The 21,632-nt window shown below is 39.6% G+C and overlaps 1 protein-coding gene across 4 annotated transcripts in view; it reads left to right on the top strand.

Annotated features, from left to right (window-relative positions):
- The window catches only part of ADGRD1 (adhesion G protein-coupled receptor D1), a 150,019-nt gene that overhangs the window by 17,786 nt on the left and 110,601 nt on the right, over positions 1 to 21,632 (top strand). For all 4 annotated transcript variants that reach the window (XM_071572318.1, XM_071572316.1, XM_071572315.1 and 1 more), the window contains 8 exons: positions 61 to 315; positions 3,015 to 3,079; positions 4,261 to 4,416; positions 7,473 to 7,532; positions 8,696 to 8,813; positions 9,684 to 9,794; positions 11,461 to 11,536; positions 15,614 to 15,755. In XM_071572318.1, the coding sequence (XP_071428419.1) occupies positions 61 to 315; positions 3,015 to 3,079; positions 4,261 to 4,416; positions 7,473 to 7,532; positions 8,696 to 8,813; positions 9,684 to 9,794; positions 11,461 to 11,536; positions 15,614 to 15,755 (983 nt within the window). The remainder of the gene's footprint in view (positions 1 to 60; positions 316 to 3,014; positions 3,080 to 4,260; positions 4,417 to 7,472; positions 7,533 to 8,695; positions 8,814 to 9,683; positions 9,795 to 11,460; positions 11,537 to 15,613; positions 15,756 to 21,632) is intronic.

Here is a 21,632-nt window from a genome sequence, read left to right as displayed (position 1 = left end):
AGGAAGGGCTCTAAATGGAATTGATTAATGGGCTTTGCTGTGACTTCTAATGTTTTGCAGGTCCTTATTGGACTCATATTCTCTTTACTTGGAAATCAAGAGAAGGGCTGAAAGTCTATGTCAATGGAACTCTAAACACAACTGATCCAAATGGGAAGGTTTTCTATGACTATGGAGACCCCAGTGCCAACCTGCTGACGGGCACCGAGGGGGAGCAGAGCAAGCGCTACGTGAATGGGGCGTTCGATGAGTTCATCATCTGGGAACGGGCACTGACCCCCCGCGAGATCGAGCAGTACTTCACAGCTGCTGTTGGTGAGCACCTGCACTGTTGGAACTCAGCTGTAAAGATGCTGACTTTAAAAGGTTTAATGTGCAGCATTTGCATTGGGTTTATGTCTCTCAGCTCCTGAACACATAACTTTTAGAGGCACAAAAAGCCGGGTATGAATGTCACTGAAACGCTCAGCTGTCTTTTCATCTTGGGTTCTGGCTCCTTACCTGAAGTGATAAAGATTTATTAACTGCTTGGGAACTAAGGGGAAAGAGATCAGCTGAAATGTGATAGAAAATCAGGATTAGAACAAAGACTTAGAAGTCTGGCCAGTAAACCCTGTCAGTGGGTCTATGGATCTTTATAATAAACCTTTCACCACAAGCAAGGCTGTTGCTATTAAGTGTGAGTAGCAATTAGAAAACATCCATCTTGGGAATAAAGCTGTGGGGCACCTGGAACATTTGGCTTTGCTGGAAGTTTCCCTACTTTCATTTATTCTTACTGGGTTCCTGAGAGCTAAAACAGTTACACCCATAACTCTTGTGCTTTCAAACCCATGGGAACCATTTTCCTAACAGAGAACTTCTGCTGTGTGCCTGGAAATGAGAATGTGTGTATTTGTGACTTCCAATCAAATATATACAAAATGTATTTTAGAAAAAATAAAGTATAAACTTATTTATGTAGAATTAAAGTTGCTGAAAAAGAAAACCTTCCACCTGGTATATAATGAAGCAATCTATTTGATTTGCTACACAAATAATAGGAATGTCATTCAAATTTTTTATATTAAAGCCTTTTTATTTTAAGAAGCGATTCCTCTGAAAGTCTCCAAACCTTCTGATTGGGAGAGTATATTCATTTGGTAGTCACTTGATACAGGAAATAGCTTAAAAACTTTAAAAAAAATTTATGATGCTCTGTTCATGTTGGAAAAAATGCTTTTGTATTTGGCAGCTGAAACTTTCACAACACTTGAGGGTTACTGTAACACTACCCAACTCAAAGCTACCATAAATCACACTCTTTGATTAATATAACTCAGGAAGAATGTTATGCTGCTAAACTCAAGAGCAGCAGATTTTCAAATTGACCCAGTTCATCTATATGTGTGCCCTGTTTCACTGTCACAGAAGTATAACTTATGTAAATGCAGAGAACTGGGTCTTTAACCCCTACAGTTCTTGGGAACTCAGAACAACCACCCTCTGATCCCTCCACTCTCCCTTCTTCACTCTAACAAGCACCCAGGGCATCATGGAAGGCAAATCCTGAAAGCATGAAAGCAAATCCTGTTCAGGACTTGGGTTTCTACTCCTCTATAATTTGGTTAGAAGTGTGAACATTCTTAAAGGAGCAATGAGTATAACACCAGTAATCAACCTAGTAAAGAAGGGTTTTTCTTGTCTATTTATTGACTTTGAAGGACTTGTAGCAATGTCGAAGTTGGGGTTATGTGCTTTGACATAAGAAATTTAATAGGACAGCCTGTTTTTTAATTGAATGAATATCATGTTCCTTTTGGATCTGTGAGAGAAATGTGTCCTAAATATATGTATTTTATATATATATGTCTTATATATATGTCCTCTATATGATTGCACTGAAATACCACACTCCTGACAAATACAAATTCTTGGTAAGATGTAGATGAGAGTAAAATTGTATTTCTCTATCACAAATGACTAATAAATCCCTTTGCATAGAAAGGGATCAATATTATTAAAATGGAGCAACAGGAAGCCATCCAAAATCAAGTTTATTCTTTCTGTCTTGACAAATCATTTATGACATGCTTATATGGTAATTTTCCCTGGTTATAGTGCTAGGGGAGGGCTTTAATTAGCCAAGCCTGTCTGATTAATAGTAACCTTGCTGGTGTTTGATATCAACTTACAAACACCTCATAGAGACATTATCTAGGACATTCTCAAACTACTAATGAAGGCTGTATTTGACTCCTTGACCCTTGTTATTTGTTGTATGCCCCAAACCTTGAGCAAACCACCCTTTCCACCAGTGTTTCTTCATGTGGGGGTGCCTTAGTTTTGCTGCAAACAATGGCAGTAGTTTCACTGGTTTAGATTTTCTAATGTAGAAAAGTCCTTCTGAGCTTGCCTTCATGGGTGTGATTTTATTTGGCACTCTGACAATTTAGACTCAAGATATAAAAGTAAACATTAGCATCTGGAGATCATAGCTGAGACTTGAAGCTCATTTTTTCCAAGGTCCATATGTTCCCAGTCCCAATTAATCACATATACAGAAATAAAACAAGATCTTATTGGAAATTGTCAAAGTGCCTATAGATTATTGTATTTTTCTGATAAGACATAGAATTTTTTTTTTTTCAAAAATTCCCTAAAGAATTCATATGAATGTTGAAGAAAGATGGGTGCCAATGTTTTAACTGTACAGTTGGGTTGTTTAATTGAATTATAATTCTTGAAAGTTCCTGTTTGCAAACAAAGATTTGAGTATTTAAGAATTAGACTACTGCAGTGCTCATCTATGTAAAGATGATGAGACAAAATTGATGAGAGAATTGGAAAATTACAAGTTTAAACCAAGCATGTGTAGCTACAGATCTGCAGAGAAGTAAAATCCACAGAAGAGCAAATCTGTTGCTTCCAGTTCAAGCTGATTCAACCTGCAGTGGGAATAGATACATAAATATGTATCTGATATATAAATGTCAGATTTGTTAACACTCCCATTTGTGTTTGTATTTCCCCAGGTGTGCAAGTTTTGCTTTCTTCAACAGTTCCATGGTCTCTGATGACAACCACTTCAAAACCTGTGGTAGGACATTCCTCCTCTCTCTTTTCTGTAGTGTCAGACTGTGCAGACATTGCACAGTTACACACTCAGCTCACCTCGTAATTCTCCCTCATTTTAGTACCCCAGTTATAAATGCTTTTGGATGTGCATAGGGAGAATTATTAGTCACTGTGGGAAAGGGCAATACTACAGAACTCCTAAAGTAAGACGGATGAAGGAAATTCATTGTTAAATAAAATATTTTCTATATTAAAAAGAGGGGAAAAGTAGCTACTTCTGGAGTATTACAGTTAACTCTGAAGATGTAGAACATGAAAAATAATTTTGTTGTTTCCTTTAAAACTTGAAAAAAATTTCCTACCACAAGAACAAAATGAGTTTTCACCTGTTTAGTCAAAATGTAATGAAAAAGGCTAGAATAAAATTAATTTTTCATATGGAGAACAGATCCAATTAGCTGTAATCAGCCCATGTGCAAATAGCAGTTGCAGTATATTTTCATGTTCTTGCTTTCTGCAGTATCAAAGTTCTATTAGTTCTTGTTCAGAGGTGCTTTCAGGACATCATGGCAGAAGAGTTGCTAATGAATATTCATCTTTGAAGATTCTGGTTATTCTATCTATCTATCTATCTATCTATCTATCTATCTATCTATCTATCTATCTATCTATCTATCATCTATCTCTCTATCTCTATCTATCTATCTATCTATCTGTCTATCTATCTATCTATCTATCTATCTATCTATCTATCTATCTCTATCTCTCTATATTTCTCTCTCTACCTATCTATCTATCTATCTCTCTATATCTATCTATCTATCTATCTATCTATCTATCTATCTATCTATCTAACTATCTCTCTATCTCTATCTCTATCTAACTCTATCTATCTCTATCTCTCTATCTCTCTCTCTCTATCTATCTATCTATCTATCTATCTATCTATCTATCATATCTATCTATCTATCTATCATATCTATCTATCTATCTATCTATCTACCTATCTCTCTACCTATCTCTCTACCTGTCTCTCTGTCTCTCTTCTGTCTCTCTGTCATGAGCTTTCCTTTTCCCTTGGCTTCTGTATCCTCCTTGCTGTGAGCACAACACTCTGCTCTGCCTTGAGCTCCCTTTTGGGCTAAACCAACCACTCCTGAGGCCACATGGAGTGGTTTGTGCTGAGTTGTGTCTCTGCTGCAGCTCTCCACGAACGCCTATCGTCCCATCATCACCAACCTCACCGAGGAGAGAGGCAGGTTCCACTGCCCCAACACCATGCTGAGCTACCTGGAGAACGTGTCCTTCAGCCTGCCCCATGAGTCCTTGTCAGAAAACACTGCTCTGAGCCTCACAGAGGTGAGTGTCTCTCACACCTGTGTGTGCAGCCAGGTGGCACTGAAATTCCTCCAGAAACTGGAATATCCAATGAAGTTCTGAAATATTTTCTCATTGCAAAACATACGTATGAAAAAAGCAGTAGCTGCTTTAGGGGGTAGCAGAAGCTGAGCTTTGATGAGAGAAAATGGTTTAAAGGTCTCATTAGTTCTTGGAGATATTGCTTACTGCCTTTGGATCCCTCACAACAAGAGACATTGAGGTGCTGGAGGGTGTCCAGGGAAGGACAAGAAGGGAAGGGTCTGGAGCACAAACCTGATGAGAAGGAGCTGGAGTTGTTCAACCTGGAGAAAAGGAAGCTTAGGGGAGACCTTATTGCTCTCTACAACTCCCTGAGAGGAGGTTGTAGCCAAGTGGGAGTTGATCTCCTCTCCCAAGTAACAAGCAATAGGACAAGAGGAAATGGCCTCAAGTTGTGCCAGGGGAAGTTTTGCTTGGATGTTAGGGAAAATTTCTTCACTGAAATGTTGTCACGCCCTGGAAAAGGCTGCCCAGGGCAGTGGTGGAGTCACCATCCCTGGAGGCATTTAAAAGGTGTGTAGATGTGGCATTTGGGTTACTGGTTTGACTCAGTGATCTTTAAGGTCTTTCCCAGCCTAAACAACTCTGTGATTCTGTAGATTGTAATGACCTGGAACCATGACCACACATCAAGAATAATAATTTAGTAGAGTGGGCAACAGAGGGGGGAGAAAATAATTTGATTTTTTTTTAAAATCTGCATGTGTATCAAATGATGAATATATAATTCTGGAAAAAAAGATCAGCATTTTTCTGCATGGCCCTGCTGATCCAAAATGCAGCAGAGTTTGACAGTCATCTCTCAGGTGCAGGACACTTGGACACTGTGATCAGAGCAGGGAAGCAGCAGAATGGAGGGTTGAGCTGGTAGCTGAGTGAAGTGCAGGGAGCTCTGGATGTGGCTGCATCAGCTTCTTACCTTTGAGATTCACCTCTGTACTAAGGGCTTAAAAAGTTATTAACTTCTGCTGTCTGCCCAGCTTTTTGGTTGGCATTTGTAGGTCCTGTAGGAAGCACAGGGCAAGGTCTGCCTCTGCCCTGGCTCCCCTCTTGCCCTGCTAATCCTGCTGTGCCCTCGGTGGCACAGGCACACCCCCTGCTCTGCCCACTCTGTGCTGCAGGGGAGAAGCTGGACTCGACTCCTGGGCAGTCATACCACGAATCTCCACTGAAGTGGGTTCAAGCAACTTATTTTATTTAAGTTAATCCACAAAGAGGGGAAAAAAAGAAGGCATTTTCTGCAGTCTGAGCTGAGAATACGGGGTCATGTTCTGCTAACATAAAGTTAGCCTGCTGTAAAATGATGGGCATCTAATTCCCTGATTTCAGCAGGCTAGAAAGCTATTACTGCAGTAATCAGCTCTGACCTGGCTGGTGATTGTTCCTTTAAGCCTGGGGGTAATACCAGGGTGACAGGGATGCTTTACTCAGACAAACAATATAAATAAATGCTTCTGAAAACGGCACGGACAGCGATTGAGAGTTTGTATTAAAAGCTTGGCATTTGCAAATTGTAAAGCTTGGATTTCACGGATCACAGTTTCATATGTAGCAAAACCCCTTCTAAAAAGCTCTAATACATTGTTTCCTTTGTTTTACTGAAAATTTTGTGTGGGCTCTAAACTGAAAATGAAACATCATCCTGCCAGATCCCATACCTGTTTCCCACATCATTCCAGTTGCCCTTTGGTTGCTCATTCATGCTATCTAATGCTGCTTTGTCTGCCATGAAAGTGATTTGCAGACAGAAATGTGGGACATGATTATCTTTAGCAAAGCTATTTTGGGAAATAAACACAAGAGAGTCCCGCTCATACATCCCGACTGTCATTTGTGTGATTGATGGTTTGGCTTTGTATTGTCTGCAGCTAATTCCCTGAAAGACAGGCACTGAGCATGCATGGGATTTTCTGTGGAGTTATCTCTGTCCTCATTGTTGGATGCCTCACAGCACAAGGAAATTTGATTTAAGGGCTATGCAATAAACTTTCTGATTCCTGACACACATTTATAATGAATTGCTTCTGACAAATCCGACTTGTGTTTTGCTATGTCACGTCTTCCACATTTCACCGTGGAACTCTTTTGTATTCAGTTATTCTATAAAGACATTTTAATAGATGAGTTTAAGCAGGAGTTGTGGGGGTTTCTTTTTTAATTTTCAGTGCAATTTTCTGTGCTCTCTTTTCTTCTTTTTTTTGTATTTATCAGCAAGATTCCTTAGGACAGTAACTATATTTGCTGAGCACTTCAGTGGTGCCCACTGTGGCAGATCTTGACCTCAAAACCAACTTCTAAGTGCTAAAGTTAAGCAGCTAATAAATTGTACAAGGACCCAGAAATTTATCTAGTGCTGTGGAAAAATGTGGTCATTTATGATTAAAAAAAGCCTCAAAGACAGAGAGAGGACCCTTCATCAGGAACTGCAGTGACAGGACAAAGGCAAACTGAGAGATTTAGATTAGATATTAGGAAGAAATTCTTTACTGTGAGGGTGGTGAGGCCCTGGCACAGGTTGCCCAGAGGTGTTGTGGGTGCCCCAACCCTGGAAGTGTTCAAGATCAGGGTGGATGGGGCTTGGAGCAACCTGGGATAGTGGAAACAGTCCATGGAAGCTGGAAATAGATGATGTTTAAGGCCCTTCCAACACAACCAATTCTATGGTTCTATTGATGTCATATGAGTTTACATAAAAGGGGAGAATAAGTTACTTCAATCTTGGTTCCAGTTTTAGCTCAGCTGCTGTATAATCATTGCACTCTGGGAGGTGGATGGTGGTGTTACTTTTAATAAATAAACTGTTACTTTAAAATGCCACCATGCAGAACACGATGAGAGTGATGGAACATAGAGGGAATCTGTGCCTTGAATGGAAATGACCTTGTCATGTTAGCATAAACCTAAAACAAATCCTAGAAGAGATCCACCTTGGATCCTTGCCAGGGGATGTAGCTGAATATAAATAATCAAATAACAGAGTTTTATTTATCTTTTAGGCATTTTTGAAAGCTGTTGATGACTTTACATTATTGCCCAACTTGATCGATGGACCACAGGTAAGACAAATGGGTTTAGGTTTGTAGGTTACTTTGGTTGCATAAATTCACATGGGTGATTATGGAACTGATTGGCTCTATTGTTATGCTTGTTAGGGCTTTTTGGCACTATGACTTACATCTGTCACTGTCACATTTGTAGCAAGCATCTACAGAAAAAAAAAATATAATTTTGTTTATAGCATGTCTTTGAGGGTTAAAATAAAGGAGCTGCTGTTTCCTCATATTTCAGGCTGAATGAAACAAAACTTTATAAAATAACAAGCATTGTCACTAGAGTGGTTAATCTCTTTTTTTAGCACTGAACTTTGACATTTAAAGGTTTATATTTTTTGGTAGATCAATGTTTTTCAGTGCACATGGTAGTGCTTATCTGTTTTGTGATCTGAAGCTTTGAGAGAGATTAAACCTCATATAAGGAGAAGTGACTTGTATCAATGTTATTTCTTTTCTAGTCTACCTATTATCAGACCAAGAAATACCTGCAGGGTGAATCCAGGAACTTCCTGAGATTTTTTTGCTTGAACATTAAGAAAGCACAGATTTCAGAACAGAGTTTTAAAACCAAGAGGAGAGACCAAGCAAATCAAGGTCTCATTGAAGTCTAAAATGCTTTTAAGACAAAAAGATGTCTAATTGATTTAAGTTCTTAGCCTAAAATCCTTGATCATCTCTGGTGTAAATGGATTTCAGATAAAACTGAAACATGCATTAACTCTGAGATTTTTATGGATCAAGTTTCAACCTGGAGGGTTAAAGTAGCTTTAGACTGAGGAGCATTTTAATAAGATGAAAGAAAGGCCAAACTACAGTGTCTAAGCTTGTGTTCCAATACAGATCTCATCCCAATCTTTGTATATTTTCTAAAGAATTCTTTGCAGTTCTTGGCCTCATTCTGCTGAATCCTGAGTGCAATTGACTGTCCAGTGGTGGTGGGACCAACAGCCATTTGGAGACATTCTATAAAACAAAGTATTTTTATGGAGTTAGGTTTTGGGTGGCATCAGTTTGTGTAATGTTCCATGCACTAGATGTGGAAAAGGCCACATTTGACTCTGGGCAGTTCACTGATGAGTCAGGCAGGAATTTAACCTGGCACCTTGCATTTTGTGCTGTGGATGGCAGTTCTTTGCTGCAGAACCTTCTCTTCCTTCTCCCCTCAGACCCCTCACGTGTTTGGCAGTTTAATTCAGACCATTGACAGTGTGACATCCCACACCATGCACAACCTGGACCAAAACTCCTTCCCTTTGACTGTTGAGGGCACGTTGCCTGTAGCAGGTAGGACTGAGCAGGGTGTTCTCTCTGGGCTCTCTGGGTGTCCTTCTGTGCTTGCAGCTTCTCGTTTGCCAACATGGAGGAGGAAACCAAATCACATCATTTACTCTTTTGAATGCAAAGCAGAGTTTTGGTTGTAGAAGGATGACTGGGCAGTTAGTCCAGAGGTAATCAGGTCTGGCTGTGCTTGAACTCCCTTGAGGTTATTTGGGGGGGAACTCAGAGAATGAAATATATGTGAAGAATCTGGTAATACTATGCTAATAGAGGTAAAGGGCCTAGAGCTCTTATGCAGCACTTTGAAGATGTCTGGATGCTACAAAACCTTAATTTTTGCAAGAGACTGAAAATAATAGGAATAGTGTTGACTTTTTTGGAGAATTTCATTTTACTGCTGTTCGTGGCACCCTCGTTTCATTTGCATCTTTGGATGATACACATATCAAAGGTAATTTATCTCTATTGGCAACCTGCTATGCCTTCTGGGGTAAATAACCTGAGCAGTCCCCAGTACCATTAATCACTGTGTGTGCTCTTGGACACTGGGATTCTGAACTGGAGGACTGAAATAATGCCTTCAAATGTCAGTGGAAGAGTGCTATTAATCTGTTTTGCTTGCCCTGGTGAGCTCAGTGTTTGAGCCTGAGTGAAGTGATCCATGGCATATTAACAGTGCATGTACCACCTCTTCTGTCATAGAGGAGTCAGATATAAAAGGCAATTTTATACTTGGGGAATTTACTATATTTTCTGCAGACATATGGGATTTTAAATTCAAGACTTGCAATAGCTATTAGGGAAGTCTGGTTAAACAGTCAAGTAGGTTGTAGAGGCTATTGATTTTATGATATTTTTGTTTGGGTTATTACACAGATTACACTGTGGTCAAAATGCATCCTCAGACTCTGAATTTGTCCCACTATCGATTTCCGTCTCGAGGGCAGAGTTATATTTCCATTCCCAGTGAAGCTTTCCATGAAAAAGGTAAGGAAAAGATTAAAGGGAGGAGTGGAGACATCTACACAGAGTATCCAAAAATGATTTTGTTTGCAAAGAGGTTTTGGTTCACTTTATTTTTCCAAGTAACTGAGTTGAACCCTGTTGCTTGTACTGGCCCTTAGAAAGCAGCAGTTGTTCTGTCACACTAATGAAAGATTAATATGGCAGAGTTTTCATATTACTTGAATTAATGTTGAATAATAGAGGTGGGCCACAGAGACTGAAGTCATTTAATTTTGACACATTTTTATATCAGAGAAGCCATAATTTCATCAATTTCTTTTAATCATCTGAACTGGTTATTTTTAAGGAATTCCAGGATGTCAGATTAGGGTATTGCTTATCCCTTCACGCAAAATTGCTCTTTTATATGAAATTAAACTCTAAAATGACAGGTTTAAGCAATACCAGCTACAGAAGCAAAATGAAGATATAAACTACAGTCATGGCAAAAAGGCAGCACTCAGAAATCTGTACCTAAGCTAAAATTTTAATAATCTCAAAAGTAAGGTATGGCAAAACCCTGCAGCTTTATTCAAGACTAAAATAACAGTATTTGAAGTTAATTATCTATGTTTTACTCAGAGATTGAGGGGACCTATTTACCCCCGTCCTCAAATCTTTGAAAATCTGACTTACGTGCCCTAAATTCCAACCCAGAGAATTTACTTCCCGAGATCTTTCTGTTGAAGGATGGTCAGTCCCTTTTCATAAAGTGCAAAGTTAGTTGAAAATAACCTGCAGTGAGAAATTCTCTAATAATTACTGAACTGTCTGCCTGATTTGTGATGACAGCTTTGTTTCTTTGCACTGGCAGGGGCTCTGGCTGGAGACTGCAAGTGCTCTGAGGTTTGAATAACTGTAATTGCAAACTGACTTGCAATGCCAAAAATAGCATGAGAGAGGACTTTTTTCCTTTCCCACTTAGAAAATTTCTCACCATGCAGATTTTTTTTTGTCCAGAACATTGTCATGCTTCGTATCCTGAAATTATCCAGTGCATTAAAAGTTTTACTCTTTTTCCAGCCACTTGTGAGCAATTTCAGCCTTCAGGCCACACTTCTACACTGCCCAGATGAGCTCACCTAAAAAATCTGCTATTTCACCTTAAACAGTTGACACTATAAATACTTGGAAGCCAGCAAAAGGGATAGTAAAAGACAGCTGTGTGGCTCACTCTTAGAAAATACACATCTGTCTCTTCACTCAGCTGCTGGAGGGCCCCAAAGTGCTGGAATGTGGGCAGCAAACAGAAACTCAACATGGGAATGGGTTGCCTGTGGTTGAGTTTCATAAGCTGCCACTCAGTGTGGGTGGTGGGAAGTGGCTTTGAGATCCCCGAGACTGTCTCTGGTGTGTCCTGTGCTGTGGGGAGGATTTATAAGTGACAAATGATTACTTTAACACTCTCTTTTGGAAGTGTGGCTGGGCAGAGCAGGCATCCTTCTACTTTACTTTTGATGTCTGTCTCTTGTGCTGCACAAGATGCTCATACTTTTTCACTTAAGAGAACAATCAGAACTCTGCCAAAGCAGAGATATCAAAGTCTACTAAGTCAAGGCTCTTAATTAACACAGTTTCAGGTCTAAGAGAGAAGTGTCTCTTGCTTAGAGTTGTTGTTCAGAGGAATAACCCTCTTCCCTTTCCACAGCTCGGATTACCATTGTGGGCCTGCTTTACCATAACATGCATTATTTCTTCCATAACATCAACCCTATGGATACCAAGTAAGTATCTCAGACCTCTGATGCTGTAACAGTTTATGACCTTAGTGATACACCTTTATAACAGCCAGGCCATTATCAGCTGTAAATAAATTCCCAGCAATAATCCTGATTCTGCAATATTGAGGACATGGGGTCATTAACTAGAGAGAGATTAAAGTTTACATTAGATGTTTTATTTTGTGTTGCAATAAAATAGATTCCTGCAGCAACATGTTTGTCTTTCTTTGGCTTCTCCTTCCATTTATCAGATCTGGTACTAGAAATAATAATTTTAATCTGTCTCATAAAAGGAAATTGCATCTTTCCTCCTGACACATATAAAGATAAAGCTTGCACTTAAATGAAACAAGGAAGAAAACATAAAATCCCTCTTCAGACAAAATCTGAATCCTAATCCTAGAAACCCACAAGGTAATTTTACAACAGCAGACCAGGCAATGCTTTAAAGACCTTTTGTTTTCTATATTAATGTACTACATCAGGGAAATCATTAGCAGATAAGATAAAGTAAATGCAGAGCTGTGAACCTCTGCAATACAGTTCCCCAGGGGATTTTGCAAGGCCATTCATGTAAATCATTACTTTTTCCTTTTAGGCAAGTGTGTGTGTTTTCATTTGGTTTTCACTGTGGTACACACATCAGTTCACACTTTGTCTTTTCCAATCTGTGAGTTGTTGCTGTGTTGTTTCTGACAGCAGGAAAGATGCTCATCTCAGCTCTCCTGAATGTCAGGGACTGCCTTCCTTTCCTGACAGAACAGTTACAGGGAAGGTCACGGGAACTCCTTTGTGAACTCCAGGGGAACGAATCCTGGCTTGATTGATCCAGATTGGATAACAATCTACACTGATCACACTGAGATAATCTCACAGCTATTACTAAATAGCATTTCTAAATCAATAGCAAGCTGTGGTGTTGCTTACCCTGCTCTCTCCATAAAAGGACACTTAGCAGGGAACCATGACTTACTGTGCAGTATTTTGTACTGACATGAAGAGAGGCAAGAATTTATGATAGTTTATGTTTTTCAAACAGGAGGATCAATGCAATTTATTAAGATAATACGCTATAATCTCATTTTTTTGAGGGGAGAAAGAATTAATATGATTGTGACTTAGGTCAAAGTTTAGAAAATGCAATATGATGCACCCAAGTGCTGGGTCCTGCCCTTTGGCCACAACAGCCCCCTGCAGCGCTCCAGGCTGGGCACAGAGTGGCTGGAGAGCAGCCAGGCAGAGGGATCTGGGGGGACTGAGGGACAGGAAGCTCAACAGGAGCCACCAGTGTGCCCAGGTGGCCAAGAAGGCCAATGGGATCCTGGCCTGGATCAAAAATAGAGTGGCCAGCAGGACCAGGGAAGTGACCCTTCCCCTGGACTCTGCCTTGGGGAGGCCACACCTTTAGTGTTGTGTTCAGTTCTGGGCCAGAGAAGAGCAACAAGGCTGGTGAAGGGACTGGAGCACAAGCCCTATGGGGAGAGGCTGAGGGAGCTGGGGGTGTTTAGCCTGGAGAAGAGGAGGCTCAGAGGTGACCTCAGCACTGTCTAGAACTACCTGAAGGGAAGTTCTGGCCACGTGGGGGTTGGTCTCTTCTCCCAGGCACTCAGCAATAGGACAAGGGGGCACGATGGGCTCAAGCTCTGCCAGGGGAAATTGAAGTTGGAGATCAGAAAAAAATTCTTTCCAGAGAGAATAATCAGGCATTGGAATGGGCTGCCCAGAGAGGGGGTGGATTCCCCATCCCTGGAGATTTTTAAACTGAAATTGGCCGTGGCACTGAGTGCCATGATCTGGTAAAGGGACTGGAGTTGGACCAAGGGTTGGACTCGATGATCTCGGGGGTCTTTTCCAACCCAATCCATTCTATGATTCTATGATTAAAGATGCTGCATGTCCAAGCTCTGTATTCTAATGCATTGTCATAGATCCTGGGGCTCTGCTATAACAAAACATTTTTGTGTACATATTCTGGAATTTATGGAATAGGACAATCTGGAGAACCATTCCTGTCCCCTGAGTTGTAGGTGTTTTTTGTAGGTTCTCTTTTTGAGAAGGATGGATCTGGCCCTGTCCCAATATTAAAGAGAAACACAGAGACATGGGGGAAGAAATGTTTCCTAGATTTCTATAATTAATTCAAACTACTTGAGCTGTTTGCAGTATGTAATGCACTAAAAATCCTGCCCATAAAATTGTAGGTGTAGGTCTGTCCAAAACAGCATCTAAAATAGTAATAATAAAGGGAATTCTATCTTAGTGATTTTTTCTCTCTGGAATCAAACCCCAGGTATTCAAAAAAAGCTTTAAAAATAAGTATGCACTTGTGCGTACTTTTCTTTTTTGTCCTCTGCTATTATAACTTTTTTGCTTACTTTTCAGTAGAATAACAACTTTTTCACAGAGTAGTTTGTTTTAAAGACTTTTTTTAATGTCCCTTCTAGCACTGGGCCACTTGAACACCTGTAATTTGAAGCCTCTCCATTTTCTTCTTAAGGGCAATTTTTTCGTTTGTGGTGAAAAACCAAACCCAAAACTCTTGGAGCTTTTGTGCTGTACAGGCAGATGACTTCTATTTTCAGACTACATAAATAGCAGTTTCTAAGGGGAGTTACTTTTGAATCTTTGAAAAAAAAAAAGAATATTGAAACACAAAAGTATTTTGAGCCCAGTTCTGCTCCCATACAATTTGTGTAAATCTGCCATGTGACATCCAGGGCCACAGTGAAGAAAGACTTGTGCAGGTACAGAAACACTATTTCCTGCTTGAGGTGAATATTTTTCACACTTCGAAATTCACCAAGTTCTCTGAAGTTAAAACAGCAGATAAAGGGTGTGGAAAAACGTCCTTCCTCTTAATTGGTGGAGGAGAAGTCTCACAATGTCAGATAATGGTTTTAACATTATGAGTCCTTCTCTAAACTTAAACTTTTCATATCAGGGTAGCAAATTCTGCCCTCAGCTGAACAAATTCCATTCACATGCTGGTGACTGGCAGCAGAAGTAATCTGTGATCCTGATGGGTTTTTAAGGTCAGAGCTCAGGACTGGTGCTTGGGGTTGTGCTAAATGAGTTCTGTTCTATTTGACCCTGCCAAGGAACTCAGGCAAGTTTTTTTTAAATGCCTGACATGACTTTTTCTCTTGTTTCCTGAAAAAAAAAGTAAGAAAGCATTACAAACAGGTGGTGAGTGTAAATAAGGTGGCTTTTGATGTGCTTTGCAAACTGGTTCTTTCCAGTGGTGGGCTATGTTTGGAAGCTCCTGTTGATGGTTACTTTGCTGTGGCTCATATTTCTCATAGTAAATACCATTAATTCTCATGCTCAAGAGGTGGATGGCAGAGATCATTTCACTCCTGCACAGTTTGTTACTGATAGTGTAACAAATTTTGCCCTGCAGCCACATGGATCTCAGTTACTCCAAAATGTATGAAAATACCAAAGTCATAAGTTTTAGCTGAAAGCAGAAATAAAAGGCTTCTTATGTAATGCAAAATTGCTTCAGACTAGAATAATGTATTACCTGCACAAACTGAATATTTAGTCAAGTTCAGCTCTTGGTATTGTGACCTGACTTACCCTCTAACAAACCTAACTGGACATAATCAGGTTTTCAAAGTAAGGTTATAAATTACTTCAAAATATATTCCTGTGGATATGTTTCTATGCATTATATATGTCTGTCTTACACACTGATAGACCTGGTTAATCAGCCTGAAACCCCCCACAAGGTTCCTCCTCACTTAGGTCACTTTGCTGAGGGTGTTTTTAGACCCCTTCATATGATTCCCTCTAATTATCTGAAGCACTTTCAGCAAGGCTTGAAAACCTTTGCAAAAGAGGAGCAGAGTGAAGTGCTCATGATATCAAGTCTCCAGGTGTCCAGAGCTGTTCCCTACACTTTGTAGTTATGGCTTCTAGTCCTGTAGGATCTTCTGGGGCCAAATCTTGTTCCTCTATAAGAATTAACTGAATTGAATGGAAGAAGGAGGTTTTGTGTTCCTTTGCTTTGGATGAACTAAAAAAAAAATAAAAGAAAATTGTTGTTCTTTTTCCTAAATGTATTTGCTTCTTTCCAAGGATTGCTGAAGCTGCTGCCTACAAAGGTTATATGATCTCAGCAACCAGTTATCTCATCTCTATCAAAGTGGAACCTCCACCCAAGCTGGCCCACAATCTGTCAGGATCTCCTCTCATCACCATCCAGCTCACCCACAAATTGGTAAGTGAAATGGAAACTACCAGTTTAGGTCACAGTCAGAGCTGTTCAAAGTTTCAGTGCCTGTGTTGACTTCTTTGTATTTCTCTCATCACTTTCCTGGGCATTTTTAGTAGCACTTTAGATGGCATTTGTGGCTACAACATAATGTTTTTCCAACCATTATGAACTTCTGTTTCCATCCCTGCAAGAGGCTGATTAGTGCACATGTTGAAGAAGATGAAGTGACCAGCAGAGCTTTAGGCCCTTCTTTATGTGCTGCTCTGTAGATGTGTCTGTGCAGTCTGCAACAGAGTGGGAGAAACTGCTGCTTTCTCATTAGAGGGGTCAAAACCAAGAATTCACTGGTGGTTTTTGCTTTTGGTCTTAATTCACACTGAGATAAATGAGGGGTTTTGAATGAATAAACCCAGAGAAACAACTCCTCCAAGGACAGGTACAAACATAATGGGCAGAGCATCTCCTGGGTAGGAGTGGAACGTGTTCAAATCCCACTCTAGTGTGAGCTGCATTTATATTTAAAGTTCTGAGAATTTTAGAAGAGGAAGTATTTCTAAAAGTGCAGAGAGCATGATCTTGAATTCTGTCCAATAAGCTGTGCTGGGATAAGGGTTATGATATAAGTTACAATATAAGAGTTATAGTGTGGGTGGAAATCCATGGAAAAATTGTCTGTTGGGAAGATGTGTAATAAAGGGGTTGAGTAGAATTTGTGCAGCTCTGCTGATATACAAAGAACTTGCTAGGAAAACTGCTTGCCTCTGACACCTATGGCTTTGAGAATATAATTTATCCTCTGGCTTTTAATTAATGGGTAAATTTAATACTGAATGGATTATTCCAGTGATGTGTGAGTGTGGCAGCAGTGGGTTAAATCTGTTCTCTTTTACACTGCTGTGTCTCCAGTGAATTCCGTGGAATAATTATGGACAATATAAATTTAGACAATTTACTTCTGAAAGTAAATGACTTAAGTGAATTTACAGAAGATAAATTCAAGGGAATTTACTTAAGCGGATTGGGCAATGACTACATGTCTCTGGAAGCTTTCATGAGATACCAGCAGAGATCCTTTCTATCACACTACACATTAGTTCACTCTGAAGTGGTTTCCATTTGGCTGAGTATGACCCCTCATGAGATAAAAGTAGAATTTAAATTTCAATGTAAAAATAATTCTGGCTGCAAGATCACTGTGGTAAAGTATGTTCTTTAAAGAGTAACAGTCAAGTGCCTTAAGTTTATGATTGAATAGTATGATTAAACTGAGAGCATAAAATCTGGCTTACAAATATGTTTTATCCATTAAAATGCTGCAGCAAGGGAAGAAACATTTGGAGTGGATATAATCTCATTCATATTTGTTTGTTTGTTGCAAAAAATGTTATCAGTTTGACAGAGGAAAGTGTAATCAGGAAAAAAAATAAGCCCAAACAAATAGTTTTCTTTATTAAAATTTGAGTCTGACTCTTTAGTTCTTTTTCTTCTTATGTGTATAGGAAAAATGCCAATCATTAAGCCATAGGAAAAAAAAGAGTAAAATAAATCATGTCTGTTTTAGGAAATAGTTACAAAGAAAATGTCTCTGAACTGAATATCACCTCTTGAAACCAAACTTCACAGAGCATTTATCATTCCACAGCTTAACTCACGGTTAGTTAAATCTCCTCTTAAGCAAGGATTCTCTGAGTTTCTCTGAAATTGTCTGCATTTCTTACACAGCTCTTAGGAGCTTGGGAGATGATTAAGTTTCTCTCTCATTTGGAAACATGAGGCAATCCAAACTGAGACTAATATCTAATCAATTAGGTAGGAAAACAGGGAATATTTATAACTGACATGTTCTTGCCTCCTTTTCTAGAGAGCACCAGGGGCAGAGGGCACAGGGTGCCCAGCCTGGGGTCAGGTTGGAGGGTAAACTGGAGCACCTCAGAGTTAATACACAGAATATTAATTTATGTGTGAAAGGAGCAGGGAGACTAAACTTCAGATTCACCTCCATCAGAGGGGACTAAGAAAAGGACATCTGTAATTACAGCCATTAGGCCTTGATGTTCAGGCTCCCAGCTGGATTCTCCTGGGACCAGTATTGCTGCTTACTTGATTTCTACCAAGAGAGCAGGCAAAAAATTTTCTGGTTTAGCTTCCACTAGTACAAAATCGTTTTCTGACTTAAAATGGAATTTGTCATGATTCAGGATGAATAAGTCATCACAATTTTTTTTCACAGGATTAAAATATTACTTGTTTAAATTCTTCTTAGGAAGAAAAGACTCCCTGTGGATAGGATATGTTTTATTACTTATAATATTCTAATTGTCACTATTCTAACAGTTTATTTTGTTACAAAGTCCCCCAAACTGTTTTTTTCTGTTACTCTTTCTTATGAAAATATTAACAGCTTTAAAAAGATTGTTTTCCAAAAATTCTTCATCATCAAGGATTTAAAACTGACTTCTTTGCATAAGAATATAAAGTGATCAAGTGTTTTATTCTTCCTGCCATTCTGAGAAAAACTTATCCATTCTTCCTCTGCACAGTGTCTGCTTTTATAACACAATGGCATAACTGGGGCTGAAAAGGAATTCTCACTTTCCTTCTCTGGAGATATAAGTTGGCATTTGGGCAGCATCGAGGGTCTTTTTCCTTGAGACTTTTTATATATTGAAGAATTACATGAATGGGCCTTTTAAATGACTGTCCTTCCTTTCCACTGCTTGGGGTGCAAGGTGAGGATGAGAGAGAACCAGGAGCACTCTGGGACACTGGAGGCTCAGATCTGTTGTCACTCTCTTCAGCTGTTTTATTAACAGTAGGATTTCAAATCTCATTAAATGTTTCCTACTGTTTACTCAATATTTGCCCCAAAGGACCCTTGGCAGGCAGAACACACCTGTGCAGAGGGTGGGGAGAGCTTGCTCTGTGTATGCTCATTGTTTTCTTTCAAGAAAATCGTGTTCATTGACAGCTGGTATTGGCTGTAATTACAGGACATTCAGTGTGAACACAATATATACATTTCTCTTCATCAGCAAATCTTTGAATTAAGTCCTCGAATAGGCAAAAATTGATACACTAAGTTACAATATAAGTTATTATTCAGGAAGATTTCAGTGACAGACATTTTTTAACTGATTTAGAAAGTGATGATGCTCTGCTCTTCATCAGCTTAGATAAACTACTGTCTCCAGCAAAAAAGATGACAGAAATCAACCAACACCTTTATTTTGTGTGGGAGAAAGTGAAGACTGATGGTAGTTTGGAGATGGAGACAGCTTAGTCTTGACCTGTCCAGATGTTTTGTAATGAGGCAACAGTACATTTTGTAAAATGATTATCTGAAAAAAAGTTCTGTTCCTAGCAAGATGTTTTTCATAGCAGGAGCAACTAGAGAACTAACATTTCACTTCTGTGATCCAAGAAATTACAGCACAGGGTAGAAATTTAGAAGTGATGAATGTCAGGGCTGATATGCAACACAACATGCTCTGGAAAAACTCAGAAGAGGCAACACTGGAAGAAATTGTGTCAACCTTCCCCATTATTTTGTTAAGTCCAAATGGTTATATAGCATAGACCTTTATTTTTGACTGTGCTGAAGCCACTTTTTGACACTCCTGGAGACAAAGTACCTATAAATTCTTATATTTCCTGACAAGGCAGCTGACTGTCTTTCAGCTTATAGAAATAGCAGCCTGATATAAATCCAGGCATGTTTGGTGCAGAGAGGGCAAGGAACTGACTAAGGTGATGAGACCCAAGTGGAGCATCATAACCTGCATGATGCAGCAGAGCTCACTGCTCTGTTGATCCCTTACTGTTGACTGGCACTGCAGAGAAAACTGCCTAACATCTAGAAAAACACTTTTTGTACACTAATTTTGTACACCAGCTTCAACCACTTCGAGTTTTCTCCAGGGCTTTATTTTCTCTTTCCTCTTTGCAGAAGGAGAACATGTGCAGCTGCAGCTTTGGAGAGTTTTAAGCTCCTGGCTGATGCACTCTGTGTGAGAGGACTCACATGAAGATTAGATGCAAATTGGGAATTCTTAATGCAGCTGCTTTTCCCCCAAATACAGTTGGGGAAATGCCACTTTAAAGATTCGTTTGATGCATGTTTTACTAAGGTACCACCAGGTTAGGACTAATTTAGCATTGTTCCATCTCAGCCCTTTGCTCCATGTGGTTCATTTTAACAAACACAACGCTTGGGGGAATTGCCTGCCTGACCACGAAGTGTTAATTTTTCCTACCATATTATTGCACTGAATCATTCAAACAGCTGCTTCTCTCCTCATTTTTGAGGAGTTGCTTCTGCTCTTTTGCTTTCTGCCATGAATGCTTCCCATCAGAGCCCCACTGTGCCCTGCTTCCTCTGTGCTCCTCTCTGCAGTGCTTCATCAGTGCAGCTTTATCAGCCTTTCCTCTGATCCCATCTCATATTCTGTTCCATGACCTCCTTATGGCTCCAGAAGCAGGAGCCATGGGAGAGCATCAGCATCCATTGTAGTCAGAGCAGCCTGTCTCTCTGGGAATGCTCCCCTGAGGTTCTCCTTGGGAGGTGGGAAAGTTCCAGGCAAAGAGAGCCCTTCTCTTCTCTTAACTGTGCTCCATTGAAAGGGAAGTGCTGGTAGTCCTCTCACAGTTCAGGGAGTGAGATACAAGGCTAAGGAACATTTTCACTGAGCTTTTAGCGAGGCAGTGAGACTTTTACCTCTAAAATGGACCCCAAAATCATCCTCTTCTGTCTTTTTCCTGGGCATGCAATATCCTGAGGTTTGTTTAACATCATTACTGATAAGAAAATAAAATAAAGGAAGAACCAGTTCCCATTTGTACACAAATATTAGTGCTGCCATCAGAGAGGCAAATCAATGTGGAGCCAATTTATTTTTATGGCAAGTTAAGTGTTGACTAATTTTTATATTGACTGCGGAGAAATGATGACTCTTGCCCAGATCTGAAGAACAAAGGTATAATTTTTCACTGAAAGGGCTTTGACAGAAAGAGCTTGACTAAAATACAATTAAAACTGTGACTCTTGCAGAACGTACCACAATTAAGCAAAAAGAAAAAAAATAATAAAGCCTGTAATGTGAAAATCAATGCAAAGTTTGGCTCTTTGTTACACAAGTCCTCGCTAGGAAGAATACAGGAAATCTATTTTGTTCACATGAGAAATGAATGTAGTTTCAGATAATTTCTTACTCCTGGGCAACCTTAAAACACCAGGATTAATTAGCATGAAATACAGCATCTCTTAACAATGCAGCAATAGCACGTTATTAACAGAAAGATCCCAGAACTTGTTTTCTCTTAGGAATCCATTCTAAAAGCCTGGAAAAGTGCAGCAAAAATATAGATTTTCGTTAAGCACGTTGAGGATGGACTGCTGTAAGAATCAGGACTGCTTTGTAATGAGCTGTAATTCATAAAGGGTTTAATTTCCGTGTCAGAATGTTATGGGTTCACCTCAAACCAAGACACAGAGCAACCTTAAACCTTTGGAGGCACAATCCTTTCAGTGTTATCACTCATCTTCATGAAACAAGTGCTTATATTTCTTTGTGAATGAGTCCTTTGAGGTGGATCTTGCAACAAGAGTGAGGGCATCACGAGGTGATTGGATGTTTTTGGACACCTGCAAGTAAAGCTTGCTTTCAATTTTAAGCTTAGTTGCTGACTTTTATTATTTGGGGAATTTTGTATGCAAGCTTTCACTTAGTAGCTATAAAGTTACCTATTGCCCAAAGAAAATAACTGCTGGTGAGTGGAACCAACTCATCAATCTGTGGCAAAAAGCATCTACTTTTTCTCTTTCAAATTCTGCTTCCAAGTGACAGTGCATCAGCAGTTGGAGGGCAGTCAATATCAAGGAAT

Source organism: Pithys albifrons, chromosome 17 (genome assembly GCF_047495875.1).
Source record: "Pithys albifrons albifrons isolate INPA30051 chromosome 17, PitAlb_v1, whole genome shotgun sequence".
Lineage (NCBI taxonomy): Eukaryota > Metazoa > Chordata > Aves > Passeriformes > Thamnophilidae > Pithys > Pithys albifrons.
The sequence above is the reverse complement of the archived record's forward strand: the minus strand, read 5'-3'. Positions and strand labels throughout refer to the sequence as shown.